General features: G+C 40.1%; 1 protein-coding gene across 2 annotated transcripts in view; it reads left to right on the top strand.

Annotated features, from left to right (window-relative positions):
- Positions 1 to 1,764: 1,764 nt before the first annotated feature.
- Kctd8 (potassium channel tetramerization domain containing 8) overlaps positions 1,765 to 26,357 on the top strand; it is a 237,112-nt gene continuing 212,519 nt past the window's right edge. Inside the window, exons 1-2 of one of the 2 annotated variants that reach the window (XM_059275945.1) lie at positions 1,778 to 2,300; positions 2,376 to 2,741. In XM_059275945.1, the coding sequence (XP_059131928.1) occupies positions 1,819 to 2,300; positions 2,376 to 2,741 (848 nt within the window). In that variant the 5' untranslated portion in view covers positions 1,778 to 1,818. Of the gene's footprint in view, positions 2,742 to 26,357 lie in introns of both variants that reach the window. The other variant, XM_059275944.1, reaches the window with a different exon arrangement.

Raw genomic sequence — 26,357 nt, 5'->3', positions numbered from 1 at the left:
TTTGATTCATCAATGTAAGTTGGGGATGAGGTAATGTGTTTGAGTGAGGGGATTCAGTGAATATGCCCATTGCAAGCCTTGTTTAATGTCTTAATCATCTGGCAAGTGTATTGTGTCCCTTCATTGGTCCATTAAGCTCTGTCTGCCTCAGGTAATCAAACTTGAAAATTGATGTAGCATTTTCAGTGGATGTGGCTTATAAGAATCAATGAATTAAATATAGCTTGTAATGCTCAAATAATAGGATATTAATCATTTATGAAAATTTAAGGTTACAATTGAATCCCAAATCCGTTACTATTTTGGTGAATTTGAATGGGAGGAATCATAGGCAGGCATTTTAGGGGCTTTAAAATATTGAGGTCTGTATGTAATTTTTATCTTAATACCTTTGAAGCAAATTGCTTTGTGTCTCAACATTCCATATTCACTTTTGTACTTTGTAAGTCCACGACTCATGTTTCTGGTCACTAAACATGTAACAGGCTGGACAATCTATTGCTGTTAGGTTGTCTAGCAATAGGAAAGATTTTTCTCCTTTGAATTTCTGTCCCCTTTTCCCATCACAAACACTGCTGGTTTGTGTTTGTGAGCAGACTGCTAGAGTCAGGAAGATAACAAAGTATAAGCCATTCTCTTGCCCTGAGAACCTGCAAGGGAAATAAATTAACAGAAGGATGGATCAAGAGATTAAGATTAGACAAAGGAACACGGTCCCTCAGTCTCTCTCTTCCATAAGCAGGGAGTAGCCATGCGCCAACTTTTGTAAATGTGGCCGAAAAGAGTTGCTTTGGTACACACAGTCCTTTATTGCTTTTATGAAATGGAATCAAACTTAAGACTTTTAAACCCTAACTGTGTGTAGAATATCAGTTAAAGGGCCAGTTATGCCATTTGATCTCAGTAGATGGGTAGAGGGGAGTTTGCCCTTCATTTAAAAAAGTATCATTTAAAAAGCCACTAGCTGTGATTCAACTCAGCCTCACTCACAGCCTTTTTAGCAAATACAACCCACATGCCAATATTGATAATATCCTAGCCTTCTAGACAGTCAAACTACTTCTGTCAAGGTGAACTCCGAGGGGGAAGACTCGGAAGAATGGGTGGAGAGGGAGGAAAAGGGAGAGAAAATAAATGAGACTCCGATGAAAAGATGAGTTGCAGTCCACTTTCGCTCGATTCTTTTTGATGTTTCCTTTGGTTTCATCACCCTCGGGCCTCTCCTTTTGGTTCTGCCCTCACCCAGGCAGGCTCCCTAGCTGGCGAGCCTCTCCGCCAGCCCCAGAGCCTATCCCTTTAAATGACAGCTGTGGCTCCAGTCCCGGTTCGGGGCTTGACGTCAGTGCCACCTCCTGGGCTGCGAGTAGTTAGCGCCGGCGCCGGCGCTCCTGGCTGGGGCGCGCTCGCTCGCGAGCAGCCGGGGGTGAGTTTTCTTTGCTCGAGCCCCGCCTCCTGCCCGCCCCCTCGGAGAGCCGCGCGCAGCCCCCGAACCTCTCCAAGTCTCCAGCACACTTGCAGCCGGTCGCCCCAAAGGAGCAGCAGTGCCCGCAGAGCTCCATTCCTGAGCTTCTCTGCCCGATGGAGCTCGGGCGCTGCCGACGCCGCTGCTGCCCGGAACCCTGAGCCTGTCCGGGTGTCCGGAGGACGGTGCCGGCCAGTCCGAGGGTGCAGAGTACCCGGGCGCACACCGAGGACAGGGGGCCTCGAGGTTCTGGAAAGCACGCCGTGCCGCTCGCCTGGGTTACCTGGCCGGCGGCAGGGACCATGGCTCTGAAGGACACGGGCAGCGGCGGCAGCACCATCCTCCCCATCAGCGAGATGGTGTCCGCGTCCAGTTCTCCTGGCGCTCCTCTGGCCGCCGCCCCGGGGCCCTGCGCTCCGTCGCCCTTCCCCGAGGTAGTGGAGCTGAATGTTGGCGGCCAGGTCTATGTGACCAAGCACTCGACGCTGCTCAGCGTCCCGGACAGCACTCTGGCCAGCATGTTCTCGCCCTCTAGCCCCCGGGGCGGCGCTCGGCGCCGGGGCGAGTTGCCCAGGGACAGCCGTGCGCGCTTCTTCATCGACCGCGACGGCTTCCTCTTTCGGTACGTTCTGGATTACCTGCGCGACAAGCAGCTGGCGCTGCCCGAGCACTTCCCCGAGAAGGAGCGGCTCCTGCGCGAGGCAGAGTTCTTCCAGCTCACCGACCTGGTCAAGCTGCTGTCGCCCAAGGTCACCAAGCAGAACTCGCTCAACGACGAGGGCTGCCAGAGCGACCTGGAGGACAACGTTTCCCAGGGCAGCAGCGACGCACTGCTGCTGCGTGGGGCGGCGGCCGGCGGCGCGCCCTCGGGCTCTGGAGCGCACGGTGTCAGTGGCGTTGTCGGGGGCGGCAGCGCTCCGGACAAGCGCTCTGGCTTCCTCACCCTGGGCTACCGTGGCTCCTACACCACCGTGCGCGACAACCAGGCAGATGCCAAGTTCAGGCGTGTGGCGCGCATCATGGTGTGCGGGCGCATAGCCTTGGCCAAAGAGGTCTTTGGGGACACTCTTAATGAGAGTCGCGACCCTGACCGGCAGCCCGAGAAGTACACGTCCCGCTTCTACCTCAAGTTCACCTACTTGGAGCAGGCGTTCGATCGACTGTCTGAGGCCGGCTTCCACATGGTGGCGTGCAACTCCTCTGGCACCGCCGCCTTTGTCAACCAGTACCGAGACGACAAGATCTGGAGCAGTTATACCGAGTACATCTTCTTCCGTAAGTTAGCAACCTACCTACCTATGCATCTCACACCCTTTCTCCACCATGCCGACTTGATGCGGGAGGAGCCCCGCTGTGGCCAGGAAGGGACGTTCCTTTCCGGAGTGCCCTGGCGGTGAGCCTGCTAATCTGTATCAGCAGGTCTCCCTCCAGCATCCCTTGAGCAGTGCAGAGTAAGCCTTGGGTCCTCCCGCATTCCTGGATTCAGGTTCTCTTCCTGAACTTATTGATCCTGCCCTCTTGCCCCGCCTAGCTCCAGGATGCTCTGGACACCCTCCAATGCACAGGGTTAAGAGGAGAGAGAGCACTGTCTGTGCCTATAGGTCGTCCTCCTCTTATCTGATGAGATATGAGTTTAGGGCGTCAGTTTATTTGAGCCTTCTTCCAAAGGGCGAACTGGCATGGAGACAGCGCAGCGCATGCCATGCCAGGATTATCTCCTGTGGTGTGTTCCCGCGCAAGAGCTCCAGTTGCATGTGGTTTTGGAAGGGGGCAACTCAAGAGATGATGACTGTACGTCTAGATCACCTCCTCTTGGGAGCTTGTGCATGAGGGCTGCTAATGTAACATAGCCTCCATAAGCTAGTAACAAGATAGGTTTTCCTTTGTCGCTTACCTCCAGTGCAAGTGCCCGATGTTTTGGACAGGGGTCAGAGGGGAGAGATGAGTTTTGGCTTCTGAGTGCATGTGCGTGTGCTTGTGCATGCGCGCTTGCGTGCTTGTGTGTGTGTGTGTGTGTGTGTGTGTGTGTGTGTGTGTGTGTGTAGAGTGTTGAATCAACTTTGCAAGGTAATAGTTTCTAAAAGAGGGAGAGTCTATGGAAATTCTTTGGCGAGATGCTTTTCATGCTGTTTCCAGAGGGGGCCCTGTTGAGTTCAAAACCCCAACGGAACACCACAGTCTTAACATGCAGGTGGTTGTGGGTTTGTCTTCAGTGGGGCTAAGATTCCAAGGTGGACAAAGTAAGTAGGGACGGCCTTAGGAAATGATTTGGCCAGCGTTTTTGTTTGGCGAGATACGAGAAGCTTTAAAACCGTGTGTGTGTGTGTGTGTGTGTGTGTGTGTGTGTGTGTGTGTGTGTGTGTGTGTTTTCAGTGGGCTGGAGACAGCACTAAAAGCCTAGAACGGAAGTAGCCTAGCTTGCATTGTGTTTGCTTTGCTAAGTAGCTCTCAATTGCGAAGCAAAAATGAATAATTTTCTACACTTGACTAGAGGGTGGAAGGAGCCTCTCCTTACACAGGTGCAGGATTGATGGGGAAGTGGTTCAGTCGTTCAGTGAGGGTATTATTTATTTATTTATTTATTTATTTATTTATTGGTAACCTTGAAGGTAGAGTGACAACACATTACTTCTGAAAGTTAGATGACCTTTTGAGACAGTGTTGGAGGTCCCGAGGAAAGCCCTTCTGCAGAACAGCAAATAAATATCCAGTGAAGTGATAAATAAAATCCCCAACCGTTGCTTATGTACTTATCATTTATGAAGGTCTTCCTACACAGACCACGCTGGCCTTGAGTTCTCAATCCTTCTCCCTCTTCCTTCTGAATGCTGTCTTCAAAGGGCTGCTGCCCCAGGCCTGGCTCACTGTCTTTATTACAACAAAAACTCTTCGTTACACAGTAAAAAAGACTGGTATTTGGGAAAGTACAAAAGGGAAATTAATACTTCTTTGTTTGTGTAAAACTGGCATCTCTTCGATCTACATTAAGCAATTAAGATATTTAAAGGTAAATAAAGCACTCCCTGTCACTGAGACACTTACCAGAATTTTGAATGTATGAAGCCTCTCAGTCATTTTATCCAGGATATCCTTCCAACCATTTCGGACAATGATGGGAACTGAACTTTTAAATTTTACAAGGTTAGTGTTTTCTCTTACAGAAGATATAAACATGAGGGCACTTCATGATTTTGTTTTTAACTGCAGTAGTAAGGGACAAAGCAGCAAGCTCCGGATAGAATGATGGAGGTGGTTTTCAGGACAGGGTCTTGCACAGACAGGTTCGGGCTGGCCTCCTGACTCCCGAGGCTGGGATTCTAGCCACTTCCCAGCATGCCTGCCTGAGTGTGAGTGGTGTCTTTGTGGAGTTAAGTCTCTTAAATCTCAGAAATGTCTCACAACTTTGGTCTTCCTTTTTTCCCTCCCTTTACTGTCCACTGAAAAAGGAAAATACAGTTTGTAAACTGGGGGTAAAACAATGCCACACAATAGCTACTTGAAGTTGGAAACTGTTTATTTAATTAAGAAGATGACTTGAAAATTACGTGAAATTTAGTGTCTGTTGCACCTTTGAAACTAGAGGTGACATTAAATAAAAATCTAATTTTTATGTCGTGAAAACCGCCACTTCTTGAGTGTTGCTTTCCTAGTGAGTGCTGAAATTTACTCATAACAGCCTCAGAAATTGATCGTCTTCATGGATTATCCCAATTTAGTGACAAAAATTCATAACTCAAGAGTAAAGTTTTTATTCTCGAAGTTGAAATCCAGCCACTGATCCACCAAATATATTTGTCATTTTTCTGGATATAAAATTTATTTTAAATATTTGTAAGCACTTATTAATCTGTGTTTTGAACAGTTACATTCTATCTGAAAAAAAATTTTGAATTTGATTTCTCTCCATTGTTTGTAAGTAAAGGTATATTCTAATTTATTTATTTATTTTTTGTTCTATTTCTGTTCCATTCAGTCTGGTAATGCCAGAATGTTACTGTTTTGCTTGAAATGTCTCTATTGGAAATACTTATCAGTGATAGTTGTATGATCCAAATTACTAGATGACCTGATTGTCTACTCATGTTTTGATGCAGAAAATGGCCTCTTCACTTACGTACATTTACTACCTCTTCGACATGATTCTTTCCTCAAGGTGTATAGCATACACTTACTTAGTGTCATGTGACAGACTTTTTTTTTTTTGGTTTTTCGAGACAGGGTTTCTCTGTGTAGCTTTGCTCCTTTCCTGGAACTCGCTTTGGAGACCAGGCTGGCCTCGAACTCACAGAGATCCGCCTGGCTCTGCCTCCCGAGTGCTGGGATTAAAGGCGTGTGCCACCACCGCCCGGCATGTGACAGACATTTTAACAAATCTTTTGAATTTAGGTTGCTAATGAACTTAACAGTTTGATACTGCTCTAAAAGCGACAAAGTAGCAGTTAAACACAGCGGCATCGAATTTAGTGCTCACCATCAATCCAAAATTTCTGAAGAAGGGAAGAGGATGGCAGACATGGCCCTTTTACTAAATGTGGGGGCGGGGCAAATTATTTACTTGTTTATGCATTAGTTTCCCCCTACCTGTATAATGGAGGCTGTCATACTTCCAATTTTATGGAATTTGAGAGTCCATGTGAAGTACTTCTTACGTCAGAATTTGACTCAAAAATGCTGGTTGGTGCTATTCTATAGTTTATTTCTTTGTCAACAGTAATGTTTTTGTTTATTGTAGGAATTATAGTGAATTGAGTGGTTAATTAGAAAATTTACTTCAAGAACAGCACACCAAATTTTCCTAAGTTTGCAGTGAGTATTTAAATACTGCTTTCCTCAGCCCAAGTCACCAAGATGTTCCCATCATATTCTAGTTTGTGCGGGTTAAAACCATCACCACTCACTTCTGATTCAGGGTTAAAAAGTGTTTTAGTACTCCTTGCTAGAACTTGAAACTTCAGCAATATTTTTCTTACACATATCAACCTTGTACTTAAGATAACTGGGTTCAGATCCACAAGATTATAGGCAGGCTATTAGACATTAAATACCAGCCTCATTGCATTACCAGGACACTTTTTCACCTGTTCTCATTCTTAATTCATTGTTTACAAAGACTTTTAAACATAATAATTCTTACACTTTTGTGATAAGTCTTCTTATTAATCCTCAAATACTGAAGACAGGTTGTCCTTTCTTGGGAAAACCACAATGATTTATTGGGTTTTCTGTACTTGGGGGAGGGGCAGGTGCTTGGTAAGTGGAATAGTGCCTTTTTTAAACAGCAAGACAGGATAAAAGGAATTCTGTGCTGTACGGAAAAGGCTGTAGACAGGTGTATGCTGGAATGTACTAAGTAGATCAGTTGTGCTTCAAACTAGCAGTGTATGTTTCTTTTGCTCCGCACAGTGAGCATGGTGTACATATATTCTTTTCTTTGCATTAGTACTTCAAGTTTTGGTCGCCCCATGTTGCTTGAACCATGAGTGTCTGTCATAGGTAGAGGTAATTTCAACAATGAAGCAGAGAAAAAGTGGAAAATCATTGGAATGCAAAAAGTTGGGAAGCTGTGTGATGTGATCCTGGCTGCCGTATAGGGGCTTTGAACTCTTTATTTGTGGCATAGTTTTCTCTCTGAAGTTATCTTCTTTCTCAATGTGAGGACTTTTACTTCCTGCTTTGTTGTTCCCTGAAATTTTAGGGTAAAGTTGACTTTTCCCAAACAGACGTTTACATAGTAAAAGGAACAATTACTATGCACTTGGTTATGTAGTGAGTGCTTTATACAATGTACCTCCAGAATGATACACTTGGTTATATGATGTTTTATATACAATACTTCCTGTAACATTTCTTGAGCTGGACATCGGCTTCCCAGTGCTTCAGGTAGAACACAGTTGTGGAGAGGTCAGCTAATACCCAAGGTTAGTTCTGTACTGGAAACATTTAAAGCATATAAAGAAGAAAATAAATTTCAATGTTTGTTGAGTTCTCAGAACTTCAATCTACAAGTGAAAAAAGTATGGTGTGAAGAGCTAACATGTGTGACGGTAATAATTTTTCGCTTGTGCAAGATTTCCTTAAAATATAGTTAATTGGTATTTTGTGTCTTTTACTTGCTGAAAGGTTTGTTTTATTTATTAAGGGTATATACATGTTTATAGTGTTCTTAAAGTTAAAGTAACATGTTTTCCTTTCTTTAACACTATGAGGGGCAGTAATACAAATATTGCTAAACCAGTAATACCTACGTCTTTGACAAATCACACATTTAAATAATGATCAATCAAGAAATTAATTTTTACCTCTTTAAATAGAACACACTTTCTTAGAAAGTGGCAGAATGAATTACGTGTTTATAGCTGCTTCTCATTTTTAAATACTGGTTAATCCCATTAAATTATGTATTTGGTATAAATGGACTTAAAAGTCTCCAAATACATGCTGAGTATTGAGAGTGACTTTCAGCAGTTTTGAAATATGAAACATGGAGCTACATCAAGAATCTGAAATTCTTTGAAAGCAGTGTTTCAAATTCACCTTAACTGTGGATTTAAATACAGATAGAATTTTTGAGACCTTCTTTTCACAGACTTCACAGTATTTGCTCTGCATAGCAACCAGAGGCCTACAAAGTATGCTGACAGATCCTCTAATCCAATGCAATAATTTTAATAGTGAGAGGCCACGATTTCAAAAGGCTTTGTGAAACGCAGGTAAAGATTGAATGGGTTGTTTCATTTGTAGGATTTTAGGCACTCCAACTGAGTGTGCTCCAGGTGCTGACCTTAGTAGAAGATGATAGGTGTCGCATGTCTACCCTCAACACACTTCTCACTCGTTTCTGTTTAGTGTGTGTGTGTGTGTGTGTGTGTGTGTGTGTGTGTGTGTGTGTGATCTCTTTTCTTTGATTTGCTTTTCTTCTTACCTTTTTCCCCGTTTAGTTTTAGACAGAGTCTGCATTATATGTCTCAAGCTGACCTGGGACTCTCTATGTAGCCTAGGCTGGCCTCAAACTTATAGTAATCCTCCTGCCTCTCTCTATCTCTGTAGTGTTGGTGTTATAGACATTGGTCACAACAATCAACTGTTCTTTTTTTTTTTTAATTTTCTCCCCTTCAGTCCCTCCCATCCCCTTATCTCAGTCTCTCTCCTTCCTTCTTCCTTCCCACTCATCTTCTGCTTTCTCCTCCTCCCTTCCTCTCTCACCTCTCGCTTATCCCCTCCTCCCCCTTCTTTCTTCAAAGACTTCCACAAAAGAGACAAGTACTCTATCTGAGTTAAAGCTGTAGCCCCAAACAAGTGTCTAGTACTGTACAAATATAGATATAGTTTGCATTTCAACAATAAAAAACCATGACATATTCTGTACTGAGTTTGTGTTCCTTATAAACATATTTCTTGATTATTGGCTTCTTATTATATCTCCTGATCTCATGGTCATATAATGTGGAGTGGACCCTTGTTGTACATGGAGTGTCTTCCCTTCTCTGTTGGTTCATTGTATGGTAGCTGTAGGTCTAAAATGAAGTGTCTTATATATGTGATCATCTGTTTTTATGTTGGTTTTGCATACAGCTTTCCTTTTTTCTCATGAGTTTTCAATTGCCACAGTTTGTGTTCTTAATCTGCAATAAAATGGCCAACACCAGTGTTTAAGGATTTAATAAATGTCTGGTGTCTGAATGACTGTGTAGATTAGAGAATGAGCTAGAGATGTTAGAGATTCCATTAAGATAGTTACTTAGTTTGGGATTTAGTTTCCTTTCATTTTAGAGTGCATTCATTGAGCACCTACCAAGAAACATCACCGTCTATACACATTAATTTGGATAAGAAGAAACCTTGCATTTTAGATGATCATATACAACTTTATGTAATGTGAATTATGTTATAATGGTGATGCCTAGTATAGTAGCAAGAAGTGAAAATAATTTTATAAGTACTGTAAAGTGCTATAATTACATTGTACTATAAAGAGTGAAAATAAATAAAACGTTGACTGTGGGACAAATTAGGAAGATCTTGTACACTGAGTTGTTAGAACTGTAAACACACAAGGTGTATTAGTTACATTTCTATTACTGCAGTAGAAACCACAACCAAGGTAACTTATAGGAAGAAGGATTACTTTTTTATGTATGGTTCTGGAGGGATAAAAGGCTGTCATTGCCAGGAATTATGGCAGCAAGCAGCAAGAAAGCATGGCTGATGGATTGGAAACTGAGGTCTCATATCTTGAACTTCAAGGAGGAAGCAGAGAAAGTGAACTGGCAACAGTGTGTGGCTTTTAAAACTCAAAGCCTGACCTCAGTGACATACTTCTTCCAGTAATGTCACAACTCTAAATCCTATCCAAATAGTGCCATTAACTAGGCACCAGGTATTCAAACATCTGAACTTATGGGGGGGGGCATTCTCATACAAATCACCATGCAAGGATGCACACACACTTCTTTATATACAAATTGTTTGTGGAATAAAAGGCACGACAGATAAAATAGTAGTTTCGGTGTGAGGTTAGAGAGATAGCTCAATTCTTAAGAGCACTTGTTGCTCTTGGAGAAGACTGGGATTTAGTCTCCAGCACACATGTGGTGGTTTACAATAATCTGTACTCAAATTATAGTGGTTTCAATGTCCTCTTCTAGCATCTACAGGTATCAGGAACTGCATGTAGCATAACTACATACATTCAGGCAAAATACAAATACACTTAAACTAAACTATTAAAAAATTAGTTTTGGTGGAAATTAGTATCAGAAAATATCTGTTTATGTTGAGCCTATTTATGGAGCCAAACAACTCTACATCGCACTCAACTCAGTTTCTTTTCTTTTCTTTCTTTTTTTTTTTTTTTTTTTTTTTTTGGTTTTTCGAGACAGGGTTTCTCTGTGTAGCTTTGTACCTTTCCTAGAACTCTCTTTGGAGACCAGGCTGGCCTCGAACTCACAGAGATCAGCCTGGCTCTGCCTCCCAAGTGCTGGGATTAAAGGTGTGTGCGCCACCACTGCCCGGCTCAACTCAGTTTCTAAAAGGCACTTAAGAGCTGCTGTTTAATGACAAATATGGCAACATCAATTTTGCTGATACCTTTTAACTTTATTTTGAGAGTTAACAAAGATATGTAGATGACAATAATAGTACTCATTTGGATGCCATACAATAGGATGCTTACTAATTTTGTGCTTAGTCACTAGGTAACACTAGTGTAACACTTTGTCAGCACTTAGAATGATATTCTTACCACATTGCAACCATTATCATGTTATAGATGTTTCTACAGGAGTGCAAAGAAGTAAAACACAACCAAAGGATACAAGAAATATAATGTTGAGTTCAGTAACCAGAATAGTATGTGATTTTACCACTTAGTTGGGTTGCTTCAATATTTTCACTCTTTATAGTAGCAAAAATTTTCATTATGGGTTTCATACATTAGTGCTTTCACATTCATTTCTGTAATTGTATATTTTATAACTTACAGAACAAGGCAATTAGTACTATTTAGTCAGGGGCAATGCTAGAAGCTGTTGGCCATGAAGAGTAAATTCTTGACAGTATGAATGATTTAATATTTCATAGATTCTGTGAAAACGACTGGCTCTGGATTTTGGATATTGGAAAAGCAGTTTATTTTCCCTTCTGAAGGGAATGTGAGGAAAACAGATATATCCACTTTATAGATTTGTTATAATGGTTAAATCAAATAATCAACGTAAAACACATAATCATATCAGACATAAATAAAATGCTCAATAAGTACCAGCTGTTGCCATTCTTTAAGGGAAGAGCCCTCACACATGTCGCCAATCTCCTCTATCTGAAAAAAATGTTCAGTAACACAATTGTTCTGCAGAAGATAGAAAGCAATGGGTATTCAAAACCACCTGGGAAAGTTCTGCCGTCATTAATGAGCTTTACTTTTAAACTCCTCATCTACTATTGAAAACATTAATTGCAACATGCCACTAAAAAACTTTATTCTAGTTGACTGTCTATTGTGCCTGAGAAAAATACATTATTCCAGGCCTAGTTCTAGTACTGGTCAAGTTTTTTTTTTAATTTTATAATTTAATTTAATTTTACATATCAGCCACGGATTCCCTTGTTCTCCCCCCTCCTGCACCTCTCCTCCCACCGCCTTCCCCCCAGCCCACCCCACATTCCCATCTCCTCCAGGGCAAAGACTACCCTGCAGATTGAGTTCAACCTGGTAGATTCAGTCCAGGCAGGTCCAGTCCCCTCCTCCCAGGCTGAGCCATGTGTCCCTGTATAAGCCCCAGGTTTCAAACAGTCAGCTCATGCACTGAGGACAGGTCCCGGTCCCACTGCCTGGGTGCCTCCCAAACAGATTAAGCTAATCAACTGTCTTACTTATCCAGAGGGCCTGATCCAGTTGGGGACCCCTCAGCTATTGGTTCATAGTTCATGTGTTTCCATTCGTTTGGCTATTTGTCCCTGTGCTTTTTCCAATCTTGGTCTCGACAATTCTCGCTCATACAAACCCTCCTCTTTCTCGCCAATTGGACTCCTGGAGCTCCACCTGGGGCCTGGCCGTGGATCTCTAGAACAACAATGACATCATGAGATTTGCAGGCAAATGGATGGATCTAGAAATAAAATCATCCAGAGTGAGGTAACCCAGACTCAGAAAGACAAACATAGTATGTACTCACTCATAGGAGGATACTAGATGTGAAACAAGGATGACTGGACTGCTACTCACATCACCAGGGAGGCTACCTAGAAAACAGGACCCCAAGAAAGACACAGGGATCGCCCAATGACAGAGAAATGGATGAGATCTATATGAACAACCTGGACGTGAGTGGGGTAATGAAGGGCAAGGTTTGAGGGAAAGAGAGCTTAGGGGAGTGGGAGATCCCAGCTGGATCAAGAACAGAGAGGGAGAACAATGAATAAGAGACCATGATAAATGAAGACCACATGAGAATAGGAAGAAGCAAAGTGCTAGAGAGGTCCACAGAAATCCACAAAGATACCTCCACAATAGACTACTGGCAATGGTTGAGAGAAAGCCCGAACTGACCTACTCTGGTGACAGGATGGCCAAACACCCTAATTGTCGTGCTAGAAACTTCATCCAATGACTGAGGGAACCGGATGCAGAGAGCCACGGCCAGGCCCCAGGTGGTCAAGTTTTATATAATTATTAAAAGCACTCATTTTGGGCTGAAGAGATAGCTCAGCTGTTAAAGTCTATGGCTCACAACCAAAATGTACAAGCACTAGTTTTCGAGAAAATTGCCTCAATCTATGAGGCATATTCAGGTGAAGCACATCTTACACACGTTCTTTATTTACATTTTTGTTGGGAGTGTTCAGCTTCAGTTGTCCATGGTTTCATTCAAGAAACATTTGGACTCAAACATGGCCCAGAGTTTAGGCATTTGGCCAAAATTTAAGACTGTATTTTAGATTTAAATATATATATTTTCAATTCTGGGAGAGCGATGAGCTGTCAACTCAATCAGTTCCTATTGAAACTCTCTGACACATTCTGATTATAAGCTTTCTGGTTGCTGAAATCCAGGTATTTGAAGAAAGCACGGAAAAGCTGGCAGCCTTTCAGGGATAATTCTCTAACATTATGACCTCGTTTCTTCCAGCTGGTAAAGGCTGCAGATAGCACTTCTCTTTGCAGGTGCAAGAAAAAGATTCAGAAATTCAATTCCACAGCAGCTTCCATTTTTGATAAGGGAGTGGCTTCCATGGTAACTGTACAGTGATGGTGGAGGATGTTCCTATGGTGTTTGTGAATCATTGGTTTCAACTCTGTATCGGTTTGGGGACAAATGAGTCTTTCATGTTGATTTTGATTTGTAATAAGAGAAAGAACTGACAGTCAAAGTCTCTGGACTTAAAGTGTTAATTTTCACATATCTCTTTCTCTCTCTAATATATATATATGTATATGTATATAAATATATACATATATATCTTATTTTGTGTTCCTTTATTTTTCTGTATCTCAGTTCTTAGGGCAAATGATAATAGAAATGTATCTTTTCTTCTCTTACCACCATAGACTGCTATAAGTAATATATGCCAAATAATTTGTGTTGAATAACAATAGGGTATATCTTCCTGTTTTGATGTGTCCAACTACCATTTCTAAATGGAAATGTGCAGAGTTTATTTTTACCACCAAACTCTTGAAGAGTTGCAGCCTTTCATGCATTATCTCTTTTAATGGCTTGATTATTCAGAAATATAAGACCTATTGAGTCAAGAGAAATTCAGTAGATTGATTTTAAGGTATCTAATCTTACCTAATATTTAGTCTTATTATTCCATCAAGGCATTCATGAGTTCCTTGATCAATGTTATAAAGCTGCCAGATGCTGGAGGTATAATAGTAAATATTAATGAATAAATATCCTGCCCCTTATGACTAGGGCCATGGAATATGAGTCTGTATCATATGTTCTACTTGTCTTTAGGATGCATGCCATGTAACTAGCACACTAAGTGTCCTAGTTATTTTTGTATTGCTGTGACAAAACACCACAACCCAGCCAACTTATAAAAGCAAACATTTGATTGGGCTCACAGTTCTAGAGGGTTAGAGTCCATAAGCATCATGACAGGAAGCATGGTAGCAGGCAGGCAGGTGTGCATGGCATTGGGGCACTAAGTGAAAGCTTAAATCCTTTTTAGCAAGTAGCTCCAAGTCCACTTCCAGTGACACCTCCTTCACCAAGGCCACACCTCCTAGTCCTTTCCAAACAGTTCTATCAAATTGGGGGACAAGTATTTATATATGAGCCTTTGGAGGCTATGGTCCTTCAAATCACCATAATGAGTAAATGTAGCTGAAAGTTTTTCTGTGTTTCACCTGGCCCGCAGTCAGGACAAATCTTTTTCACCCGCCGGTCCTGCTGCCACTCAGACCCAAATAAACACAACAAGGCTAATATTATTTTTTAAACTATGGCCAAGGCAGGCTTCTTGTTATCTAGTTTTTATATCTTACATTAATCCGTTTCTATACTTTTCTACATGGCTTGTGGCTTACTGATAGTTTTACATCTTGCTTCTCATGGCAGCAGCTGGCAGCATCTCCTCTGCTCTGTCTTTCTCCTCCTCTCTATCTGTTTGGATTTTCCACCTGCCTCCAAGCTGCCTTGCCATAGGTCAAAAGGCTTTATTTATCAACCAATCAGAGCAACATATTTTTACAGCATACAGAAAGACATTCCCCCATCAAGTAAATATGCAATTAACAAATATGATGGCCTTGCGTGAAGTCTCTGCTCATGGCTGAAGACTGACTTTGTCCCTTATTAATTTTTGATCATGAGTCTAGACATGACAGTGTTTGTATATATGTATGCATGTGTGCTTGTGTGTATGTGTGTGTGTACACATGCATGCAAGCATATGTATTTACACATAAGCATGTTTTGGGCAAGTATCAATGTAATTCATTGTGTGATTGTAGACAACTACAAATGTGTCCACTGAAGAGTGACTATTTAATGGTCAGTTTATGTTCTTGAATAAGGCATGTCTGACTTTCTGATAAAAATTTAGAGCAATATGAAGGGATTTTTTTCCCTAGTGATAATCTTTCTTGTCTCTGAATTTCACCTGAGGTTTTTTTATAAGAAATTTTAAAATTGACAAAAGTAAAATTTATTCGAGAGTCCAGATTTTTGCCATCATTCCAAGAGACACTATTTGTTACTCAGGAACAAATTCCAATGTCAAATTAAGGTGAACATTTTCCTAGTTATCTTTGGCAAGTACCTTATAATTAAGATTACATTAGATCTGGGCGGTGATGGCACATGCCTTTAATCCCAACACTGAAGATGCAGAGGCAGGTGAATCTCTGTGAGTGTGAGGCCAGTCTGGGCTACAGAGTGAGTTCCAAGACAGCCAGGGCTACACAGAGAAACCCCAACTCAAAAAACAAAACAGCAGCCATAACAAAAAAGTTTAAATTAGAATCAGCAATGGTCTCCAGTTAACCCATTCCTGTTGCATGAATCTTAACCGGTCTTATTAATAAAAACAAACCCAAGGCCAGTTATTGGGGTGAATGCTGGAAGAGCAGAGAAGCAGAACAAGCCACAGCCACTTCACCTTGCCAGTTCCTCAGCTGATCCTGTTTCCTCAGACTGGAAGCCTCTGAGTCCTCATCCAAATGGATCTCAGCTGAACTGCTGCTCAAAAGCCTAAAAGCTTAACCAGCCAAAAGCTTCTAGTTTCTGGTCCTCACGCCTTATATACTTTTCTGCTTCCTGCCATCACTTCCTGGAGTTAAAGGCATGAGTCACCATGGCTGGCTATTTCCAGTGTGGCCTTGAACTCACAGAGATCCATGCCTCCAGAAGGCTAGGATTAAAGGTGTGAGTGCCACCATTTTCTAGCCTCTGTATCTAGTGGCTGTTCTGTTCTCTGACCCCAGATAAGTTTATTAGGGTGCACAATATTTTAGGGAACACAATACCACCACACCTTCCTTTTAGTCTGTAGATCTATTATGGGTTACTTTAGCTTGCCTTGTGACAGTGGCCATAGATGTTTGCCATACAACAGAAGAAACAACCTTGCTATAGTTATCAATACTATCAACAAGTGCATTCCAGAATAAATATGCCTGGAAGCCTAGGACTAAAATTTTGCAGCTTAGTGTGTTTGCTGCTTTTCTTCCCCTGCTAAATTGATGAACATATCAGTCTAATAGATGCTAGAACCATTATGATATTTAGTTCTTTCATGCTGTATGAGAATTTTTGGATTGTAAAATAAACAGTTCTTTCAAGCTGTCTGGATTATAGCTGCTGCTACTAAACCATATTTATTATCGTAATACTTTGGTACTTAACATTCATACTTGTGAGGCTCACTCGTATCCAGTGTTTGCAAGACAAAAAAAAGGAAGAGATTTAGCCACAGTTTCAGCACAGTCACTATACTCTTGGGACCAATGGAATTTTTTTTTTCTGCACTGCATGCATTGTTTTATGGATTGAATCATAACTTCTCAAGAAGATATATTGGAGCTGGGATCATGATCACATATTCTCCTTGTTCTGTACCTTGTCTTGCCATGGTGTCTTTACAGAGGGAATCTAGTAAACTGAGGTCACTAGGGTGGGCTCTCACTGATAGTGTGCATGTCCAAAGGGGAAATTTGAACAGAGATTAAAGATAGTTATGTAAGCACACGAGGGATGACAACTGAGCATAAGAGCAGAGATATTTGTCATGCATTTACAATCAAAGAATGCCAACACTGGCCAAAAAGCACCAGAACTGGGAGAAATGAGTGGGGTGGATGTTCCCTATGTTTTTCAGGATGATCCAAACATATTAATACTTCAGTTACAGACTCCAACATTCAGCACTGTGAATTTGTATTATTCAGGCCACTTCATTTAGGGTGCTTTGCTTCATCAGCCTTAACAAATGACTGTAATGGTTTCAAGATGTTGATCCTATTAAAAAATTTATCCAGAGCTGTGCTGTGGTGGCACATGCTCTTAATCTCAGCACTTAGGAGGCAGAGGCAAGTGGATCTCTGTGAGTTCCAGGCCAGCTTGGTCTACAAAATGAGTGCTAAGATAGCCAGAGCTGTTACAGAGAGAAACTCTGTCTGGAAAAAAAAACAAACAAACAAGCAAAACAAAACCAACCAACCAAATAAACAAACAAAAAAATCAAAACTGAGAAAAGCAATATTTTTCAGATTTCTTATAGTCTTCAGAGGCTAGTTGCATAACAAATTCCATTCTAGCTAAATAAAGCTGGAAATAATGTTGTAGAGTAATACATTACACTAGTTGAGAAGGCTGCATTTTCGTATGTTTAAAATCGAATTTCCTAGGGAGGGGCTGATTGACAAAGATTTCAGAGCCCATAATCTCTTTGGTAGATTTTGGATCTACACACAACATTATTCAAGGCACTCAAAATAAAATCCTCAATATACTTCCTGGATCCCTTTATGCCTCAGCTCACAACAGTGTCATGTTATGGAATTTGGTTCATGTATATAACCCACATCACTAGACAATATGTGAAGTAGATCTTTAAACCCAGCCAACCCCCGTATATCCGCAGAGTGTTCATTGTTACATGTATGAGAAGTTCTCATGTCTATCAGTATTTTCACATTTTATACCATTAAGCCTTCATCACTTCATTTTATACAAATAATTTTCTCGTGTGTGTGTGTGTGTGTGTGTGTGTGTGTGTGTGTATACAAGTTTAACAGTGATCTTCACTTTTAAATAGGTGCTGAAAAATGAATGTCTATTTAGTTTGTCTTGCTTCTGTTGGTAATTGGCTTTTGTTTTCTATCAGATTAAGTGCTTTAAAAATGATTTCTTTGTTTTCATGTACCCATCTAAGAGATTGTTTCGAACTGTTGTGTGTTACATCATCATCTGTAATTGATTTGGGTCATGATGCCTTCATCTGACCATGTGAAAAGTTTTGACCATATATCTATGATGGGAATTGCTGGGCTTCAGTCTGTGTGCAGACATCGTTTAGCTGAATTCCATCAGTGAGCTTTGTAAACAAGTGCACTAGTCTACACAGAAGCAGTGTGTGTGTAGCCCCTCATCCCCACTTCCTGCCTTCACCCAATAAATCCCAGATTTAAAATGGTTGCAAACACAGGTGATGTTTCATCATGAATTGAAAATTTATGTTTTTAATCCTCCTAATGGGTGGAAGTTACAATTTGATTCACAATCTCTGTAAATTTGTATATTTCGAAAAGTTTGAGCAAAGATCCAAACAGTCCATCTTTTTGGCCACTTTATCACGTAAGACAGGTTCATCTGAGAGACATCAAGATGGCTTAGTAGGTCAGGACACTTGCTTGCAATCTTGATAACCTGAGTTCAATTCCTGGAATCTAAATGGTGGAAGAGAAAACTGATCCTCTCAAGTTGTCCTCTAACCTCCACAAGTGTGCCCTGGCATGTGCATGCCCAGCCCCCCCAGATATACACTAAATAAATAAATCATAAATATATAAATAAAACATTGTATTAGTTACTTTTCTATTGCTGTGATAAAACATCGTGGCCCACGCAACTTATAAAAGGAATGGTTTACTTGGAGCTTAAGGTTCCAGAGGGATGGGTTCCTCACCATCACAGAGAGATAGCATATGGCAGCAGGTGCCAGGTATGGTGGCAGAAACAGTTCAGCACTCACATCTTCAACTTCAAACAAGGAACAGAGAGAGTAAACTGGAAATGGAGTCTATAAACTCTCAAAGCCCACGCCCAGTGATGTTCTTCCTCCATCAAGGCCATACCTCTTAAGTGTTCCCAAATAGTGTCACTTACTGGAGACTAAGGTTTCAAATGCCAAAGCCTGTGGGGGGCATTTTCATTCAAACTACCACATTCATTAAAAACCACAAGTAAATAAAAAATACATAAGTAAATATAATAAAAATTCCAACAATAGCAACAGTACCACCATTACATGTACCTGCTTCCAATCATGGACTGTCCTTTACACAAATGAATATTTTTTAATAGTTGCCTAAAGAGGATACCCTGAACTCTCATCAGCCTGCCTTTATCTTCTTGCCACGTTCAGCACTATATTATGTGAGGTTTGAATGGGATTCCTTGTAGAACGGTCATCAGTGACTCCTGCTAACATGTCATATGTCTCCAAAGCATTCAAGCAGTGTCAAATAGGGCAAGGTTGACTTTTGTGACAGCTTTTGTTCTGAGAATAGGGGGATGGAAAACTCAACAGTCACAGATCTACATAGTAAACATTGCTACACAGACAGTTTGAATGTCCTTTTCCACAAGAGAATGAATTTCTTGTGAAATCCTCGTCACAGTGCTTGATTCTTCCAATGGGTAACCTCCCTTGTCTGTTGCTCTTGTGAGTCCCTTCTTTGCCTTCTGGGAAATTCTTGTCTCTTAACTGTCCTCTACAGTCACCTCTGAGACACATTGGGCACTATGCTCTCTTTACAGCCACACAGATTTCACAGTTCATTTCATGGATTTGTAGGCCAGGGGCTTTCGACTTGGCTTAACGGCTAAAATACTTGTGCAGTTTCATAGCCAGTCTTTCACTTTCTTTTGCAAAAAGATTTAATTCCTGAAAACTCTTGGAGCACTTCTGGTCAGGTTCGAGAGCAAATTAGCCCAAAGCGTCTTAATGATTTTTAGAGGTAAAGACTCTTTTGTGCCCTCTGCAAGTCAGTTATTTCTCGTTCTTAATGTAATAATGGCTTAGGGGAAGTGGCCAGCTTCGTCAGCAGGGCAGTGGCCTTTGTGGGAAGGAGCATCAGTCTCAGCTCCGGCTAAGGCTGCAGATTTGCAGCAGCTCCATAGGGTTCACTGTGGCCATTGCTTTGTTAAAATATATTATGCAAATTTCAAACATGTGAAAAAGAGACAGAAAGGTTTACAAAACTTTCCACACGTTCACCCTTTAGACATAACAGTCATGAAATCACAACGGCATCTCTGCTTTTCATTCTTGATGACATTTAAGTAATAAGAAAATAATATGTTATTTTACTCCTACATACTTGAAAATGTAAAACACCTGTATTTTACAGCCTTTTGGCTAGACTTTTCATAGCCAAGACTATAGTATGTAGTGTCTGGTCATCCCATTTTTAATGCTACTGAGATTAAATGGTAGATGCGAATGATTTGATCCCCCTCTTCTAAGTATCTGAATATTTATCTAAGTGTATCTTTATGATACAAAATTGCCTTATTCACATGTTATATTAGGTCTACACTACTGTGGTTTGTCATGGTTTATTGATTGGAGTTTTATAATGAGGAACTTTTTCTAATGAATTACTTAAACTGTAGTTTATAGAGGAGAGTCAGAATTTTACTTGTTTTTATTTCTCACATAACTCTCAGATAACTGATCACATGTAGAACCTCATCTTACCAAAATCAAGAAATTTATATTTCAACCCTCTAGCTTTTTTGCACTCGTTCCTATATTCTACACACTACATCTTATTTAAATTTGAGAACATTTTAAAGACAACAATTTTATTAAAATACTTACAATTTCTTTCATATTTAAACATATAAAGATTCTGCAAATACAACTTTATATAGCTTTATGTTGGCATTTATTCATACCGTGTTGACAAAAAAAATCACAACTTACTTCAGAGGCGGGTAATAACTAGTTTATTATGGAGCCAAATATGAGTGATCATGGCCTTGGGAACAGAGATTTGGATTACATCAAGTTCCATGTTCCCATGTCCTAATTTCCATAAAGTTTTATAATAATAGAATCAAATAAATAATAAAACAAGACATTTTCAAATATATTTATATAGACATTGAGTACATCCCAATTGGTTTACTTCAAATAAGGGAAATATCTAGTATACATTTTGAATCCTATCTGATAACTTTGTAGCCTTTTAATTGGTGGAAACTGAGGTCCGTTTGCAGATTCCCAATTATTTACCTAGTAGCCACAAAGATGTCAGCTCACACATAGAGGTGGGTAGCAAACACCTATTAAAGGCTAACCATTGCTCAAGATACTTTGGCTCTGGACTTGCAGCAGTTGAGTCTCTCCACATTATGGAAGTTCTAAGCATTCGAACAGCTTTTGTAGTCATAGCTTCATTCCAGGAACTCCCACTCACAAGTGCTATGACTATGGAGGAATTGGGGCAGATGAATTTACTCTTATCACCCACAAAGTTTCTCATTTGTGAATTTGCCATGAGCAAAAGGTACCGGAAACAGAATCTCAGTATGGGCAACAGCAAATTCCTGGGGAATATTTATTTTATAAAAAAAGCACAACTTCAAGGTAGGTATAGCACAGAGAATAAGTGAGTATCCACTGAGTTATTAGACAATTACAGATGTAGGTTTACTGACATTCCTTAGCATTCTAGCAATGATTAGAGAAAATTTGAAAACCTTGATTTACTTTTGGTCTTTATCACTTTCTTTGTATTGGTCTCATGAAAATCACACAAATGCTTTGAGTTTGTCTCCTTATTTTCCATATCAAAAAATATCTGAGCATAGAAAAGATAACACTCGTCAGGTGTGCTTAGTTATCTCAGGTGCATTTTGCCCTACCAATTGAATCAGCAACAAAATAAACAAAATAAATAAATAAATAACATTCTTCAATTGCTTTGAGAGAAATACAAACAAGAGGAGATTAAAGAAATATTTCCATATCTCATATATATATGTCTCATATATATATATATATATATATAAAATTCATAAAATTATATACTTGTTGCTAAGCAATGAACAACTTTTGCCCAACATTTTGTATAAACTGTGTAGCTGGAGTTTTCTTCTGTCCCTCACAGGCCTGCAGCTGCTCAGACCCAAATAAACACACAGAGGCTTATATAATTTTCAAACTATATGGCCCAATGGTTCAGGCTTCTTGCTAACTAGTTCTTGCATCTTAAATTAACCCACTTCTATAAATCTATACTTCGCTATGTGGCATATGGCTTACTGGTACTTTATATCTTGTTTCTCCTGGTGGCACTAGCAGCGTCTCCTCAGATCTGCCTTTCTCCTTCCTCTCTCTTTAGTTGGAATGTCCTGCCTAACCATATTCTGCCTCACCAATGGCCAGCTTTATTTATCAATCAGTCAGGGCAACACACATTCACAGCACAGAGAACGACATTCCACAGCAAAACTGAATTCAGTTAAGTTTGAGGTACAGGGTAGATAATGTAAATTTCTAGTGTAATACTTCATTTTAAAAAAACACAAAAGGCCATGGATAGTAATGATTATGAGTTGACTTTCAATTTCCCAGAGATGCTGTTTCTTAAGCCAGAATCAAACGTTTAGGACATCCAGGTTAAGGAAGTATGTTTTACATTAGAGCTGCCCTGCTTTTGCTCAAAAGTCCTACACATGTCTGAAATTCAGAACTATTTCAAGACTAAAGTAATAAGGATTGGTTTTATCCACCAGGATTTTAAATAAATCTGAGCTTGTGGTTTCTCTGGTAATGGCTACTTTGTAAACTATATCTACAGTGCAAGTTCTGTAAAGCCTCAAGCCATGTTTGTTACTTAATTGCTACTTGGCTTGTGTACTAGGTGAGTAGAGATCCATGGTGACTGTGTTTAAGAAGAGAGTTCTGTAGTAAACCCGAACTACATTCTCACACAATTCCTTCACAGTTAGTAAGTTTGTGAATAGGCAGTTTTGTTTTTCTAAAAGCATAGATTCTTTTGTTAAAAGTTATTAGATAAAAGTATTTTAGGGTGTTGCTCTGAATCTTTAACAATATGATAGACAGAAAGTACTTTGCACAGGACCTGATTCAAATATGAGTCACATTAAAGTGAACAATTTTACATATTTATTTATGAAAAATAATGTCGAAACAGGGAAGGAACTAATTGCCTGAACTGGATAGAAAGTTTGCTTGTGTGTGTGTGTGTGTGTGTGTGTGTGTGTGTGTGTGTGTGTGAAAAATGACCTGGCAAATTATTGACAGAACTGTGGGCATCTGTGTGAGAGGGATTGAACTACTTAGTTCACAAAAACCTGCCATGATGATGAAACAGTAAGAATGTTTTGGGGAAATGAGGAAATCAGGAAATGTAGGCAAAGGCAAGAAGGCATAATATATTAGCTATTCATCAAATGTTTTCAACCTGAATGTACTCCAATGTATGTTTGACAGCATTGTGACACTGAACTGTAAACTGAATTTGTTTGGGTAGGTGGGGGCTATTGAAAGGGTTCAGGCTAGAAATTAACTAAACCAAATTTATTTGTGGCAATAAGGAGTGAGGGATGAATTCTGCTCTGAAGGTGGTGGTGTCTTCAAAGAAATCTAGGGAGGAGGGCACTAAAACATCAACAAGCTGGCCTGTGACTCATTCCTTCCCTCTTCTATGGAGCTGCCTTGAAGAAAGGAAAGAGATAGATGAACATTTCTAATCTCCTTGTCAAGTGGCTGGCCAAGAAGAAGATGAATATTTCTCACAGGGAGAGACCTTATCTCATGAAGGTCTTTGCCAAATGACCCTGGCTGAAATGTGACATACAGTAAATATACAGAATCTATGAGGCAGAACTCCCTGAAGGATACCATATCAACTATTCATTTTCTGGGCGTATGAAATGTAAAGCACTCAAGATCATACACTCCCTTATTATGAGGTGATCCATAAATTTTCTTATTATTTTCCACAAATTCCTCATTGAAAACTCTGAGGCAGGCATTGAATGTCCAAGGACAGGAAGAACTGAGAAGTTATGAGGGATGGTCCAGACATCTCTTGTTTCAGCTCTGCCTCCATAATTTCTGCTTCACTGCTATGCTTCACATCCTATCAGTCTGTCTTAGAATCCACTGTGGAAGCCAAGCTGTCCTCAGATTCATGGTAACCTTCATGTGCTTAGTCTCTATACCTCTGGAATACCAGGCTTCTATTGTTTGGAGTTGACACATGAGTCTCTGATTTGGAAGATTTTGATTAAATAGTGTGATTTTAGCACAAACTTCCTGGGTGTGAAGAGGAGAGGGTGGGAATGAGACCTCAAGTACTATTGTGAGATTGGAACTGATTGTTATAGAGGGAGGAACACTAGATGAAGGAGCTTTTTCACTATGCTTTAATATGGGTAACAAGTCAGTTTTAGATACCTGAAGTTGCCATATAAATTGGAGGTAAGATATCCCTTATGCATATCCTGGTGGTTATGTGACTGACCACTGAGTTTTCAAAGGCACATGTTGAGGGTGTTGAAGAACCAGGCAAAGGGGAAGTCATTTAGACATTAGAAGCATCAGATGAAAGGAATAAATATGAAAGCTATGGGGGAAAGTTAAATATAAAGAAATGTACATTCTGCAGTGTACATGACATAGGGAGAGAGTTGTGGATTAAGACTAAAAGCATCAATTAGATTTGCCAACTAGGAGTTTATTAGTGACTTTAGAGATAATTAAGGAAAATTGTAAATTTGCTGTACTAAATTGTATTACTGGGAGATAGTCTCTGGTGTGGCTATAGCTGTAGAGATGGTAGAAAATTAAACTGATCTCCTCTGTGAATTTTTAGTATGGATATTTTGAAGACTAGATGGGGGCTGGTTAAGATGTTAACACAAGAAGTTAATGTGGCTAGTTTCTTCTTTCTGGGTTGGTAAAGGAATCAGTAAAGATATGATACTTAAAAATGTTTACAGTAGGGTCACTTGAGATATTAGCTATAAATGAGTATTTGTTCCCTACTGAATTCAATTCTCTGTGAGATACTGCTTGGGGAATTATTTAGGTAGTTTTATGGATTATTGTTTAAGAATGTGGTCAATATAGACAAGCATGTTCCCTGAAAAAATGTGGTCTTTAAATACTAAATGAAAAGGGGCAGAAATTTGTGTATATAGTATGTTGCTAATATGTTTAAAAGCAGATGTGATATTACTACATTAAAAAAGATACACACTTGATTACACTATCATCATTGTCATCATCATAATGCAAATTACTCCATAGGATTAGCATACTGATGTGGAGAAATGTGTTTACAAAACTTGAAATCAGAAGACTGTACTATTCTTCTGTATAATCTTCAACTAGTTTTGAATTTCACTAGTCTTATCTAATGGTTAACTTTCTCCTGTTGTTTTACTTGTGGTATGAATTATTCTTTCATTGATAGTTTGGTAGAAGACACCTAAAATTCATCCGGCCAGAGAACTTAGGAGAGGGAGAGCATGTGCTACCGCTGCCCAGCAATAAAATTGAATGATACATTTTGATTATGAAAGGGAAATAACTTTATGTCCTACAGCAAATAGGAATTCTTTTAACAGATAATTCCCAAGCAGGACTTCTTATAGAATGCTTAATTTCTTTATTCTGTTGAATGAAACTAATTTGTTCATAAGTACAGTGGGGGCTTTGAATGACAGAGAAGGGTTACAAGGGCTGTTAACACAGAAAATAGGTTTAGTTATAGGAAGAGACCTGAGAATGCAAAGCTCTTTGTGAGAGTGACTAGGTAAGAAATGCAGTGCTGGCTACTGTACATGAAGAACAGCTAATCACCACCTTGATTATGTGCAACGCTATCGGGAAGACTCTAGGATATCTAGAATAGTCTCTTTTGTGGCAACAGGTTAGTGACTTTTGTCTCAAGTAGACACACAACAGAAACACTTTAAAGGAGACTTTTATTTTGGCGTTCAGTTTCATTCCTCAAAGCAGAAAGTATGTGGTTGTGAGGATCTCTACAGTGGGAACTTGTGTTAATGACTGTTCAAGCAGCAGGGATGAAGAACCAGAGAGTACTGACTAGAACCGGGTTGGATAAAACTTTCAAAGCTCCCTTAACCCCAATAACCTACTTCAGGCTCCGTAGCTTAAGTCTGCACATTCTTTCAAAACAGTGCCACATGCTGGGGACACTTCATGTTCAAGTCAGAACTCCACCATGACATCTTTATAAGACTCACCAACTCTATCGGTGGACAGTGTGTTCTTGGACCTAAAGAATGATGACATTGATTGTTTTAAATCAACTACAACTCATGTAGGGGAGCTAAAGATGGATAATGTTAAGTAAAACTGATGGAAACTCTGTGCTCAAGACTGCTTTCTGAGATGTAAGTGCAAGGTGGAATTATGATACCATGTAAGTAATCTAATTACCATCGGCAATTGTAAGAGCTTGCTGAATGCACTTTTCTATCAAATTGCCTTAAGGACAATTCAGAGACCTCATTAAATACCGTCTCTAGAAATTGAACTTTTCCTCTGAATAAGACTTTAAAATGTGCCTTCAGGATGGAGGTGGATGAATCTGCTGAGAACAGCATTGTTTTTGTCTATTAAGCAGTTCACCTTCTGTTTATATTTCAGTTGG

This window comes from Peromyscus eremicus, chromosome 10, assembly GCF_949786415.1.
Source record: "Peromyscus eremicus chromosome 10, PerEre_H2_v1, whole genome shotgun sequence".
Lineage (NCBI taxonomy): Eukaryota > Metazoa > Chordata > Mammalia > Rodentia > Cricetidae > Peromyscus > Peromyscus eremicus.
Note: the sequence above shows the minus strand (reverse complement) of the source record. Positions and strands in the feature narration are given on the sequence as shown.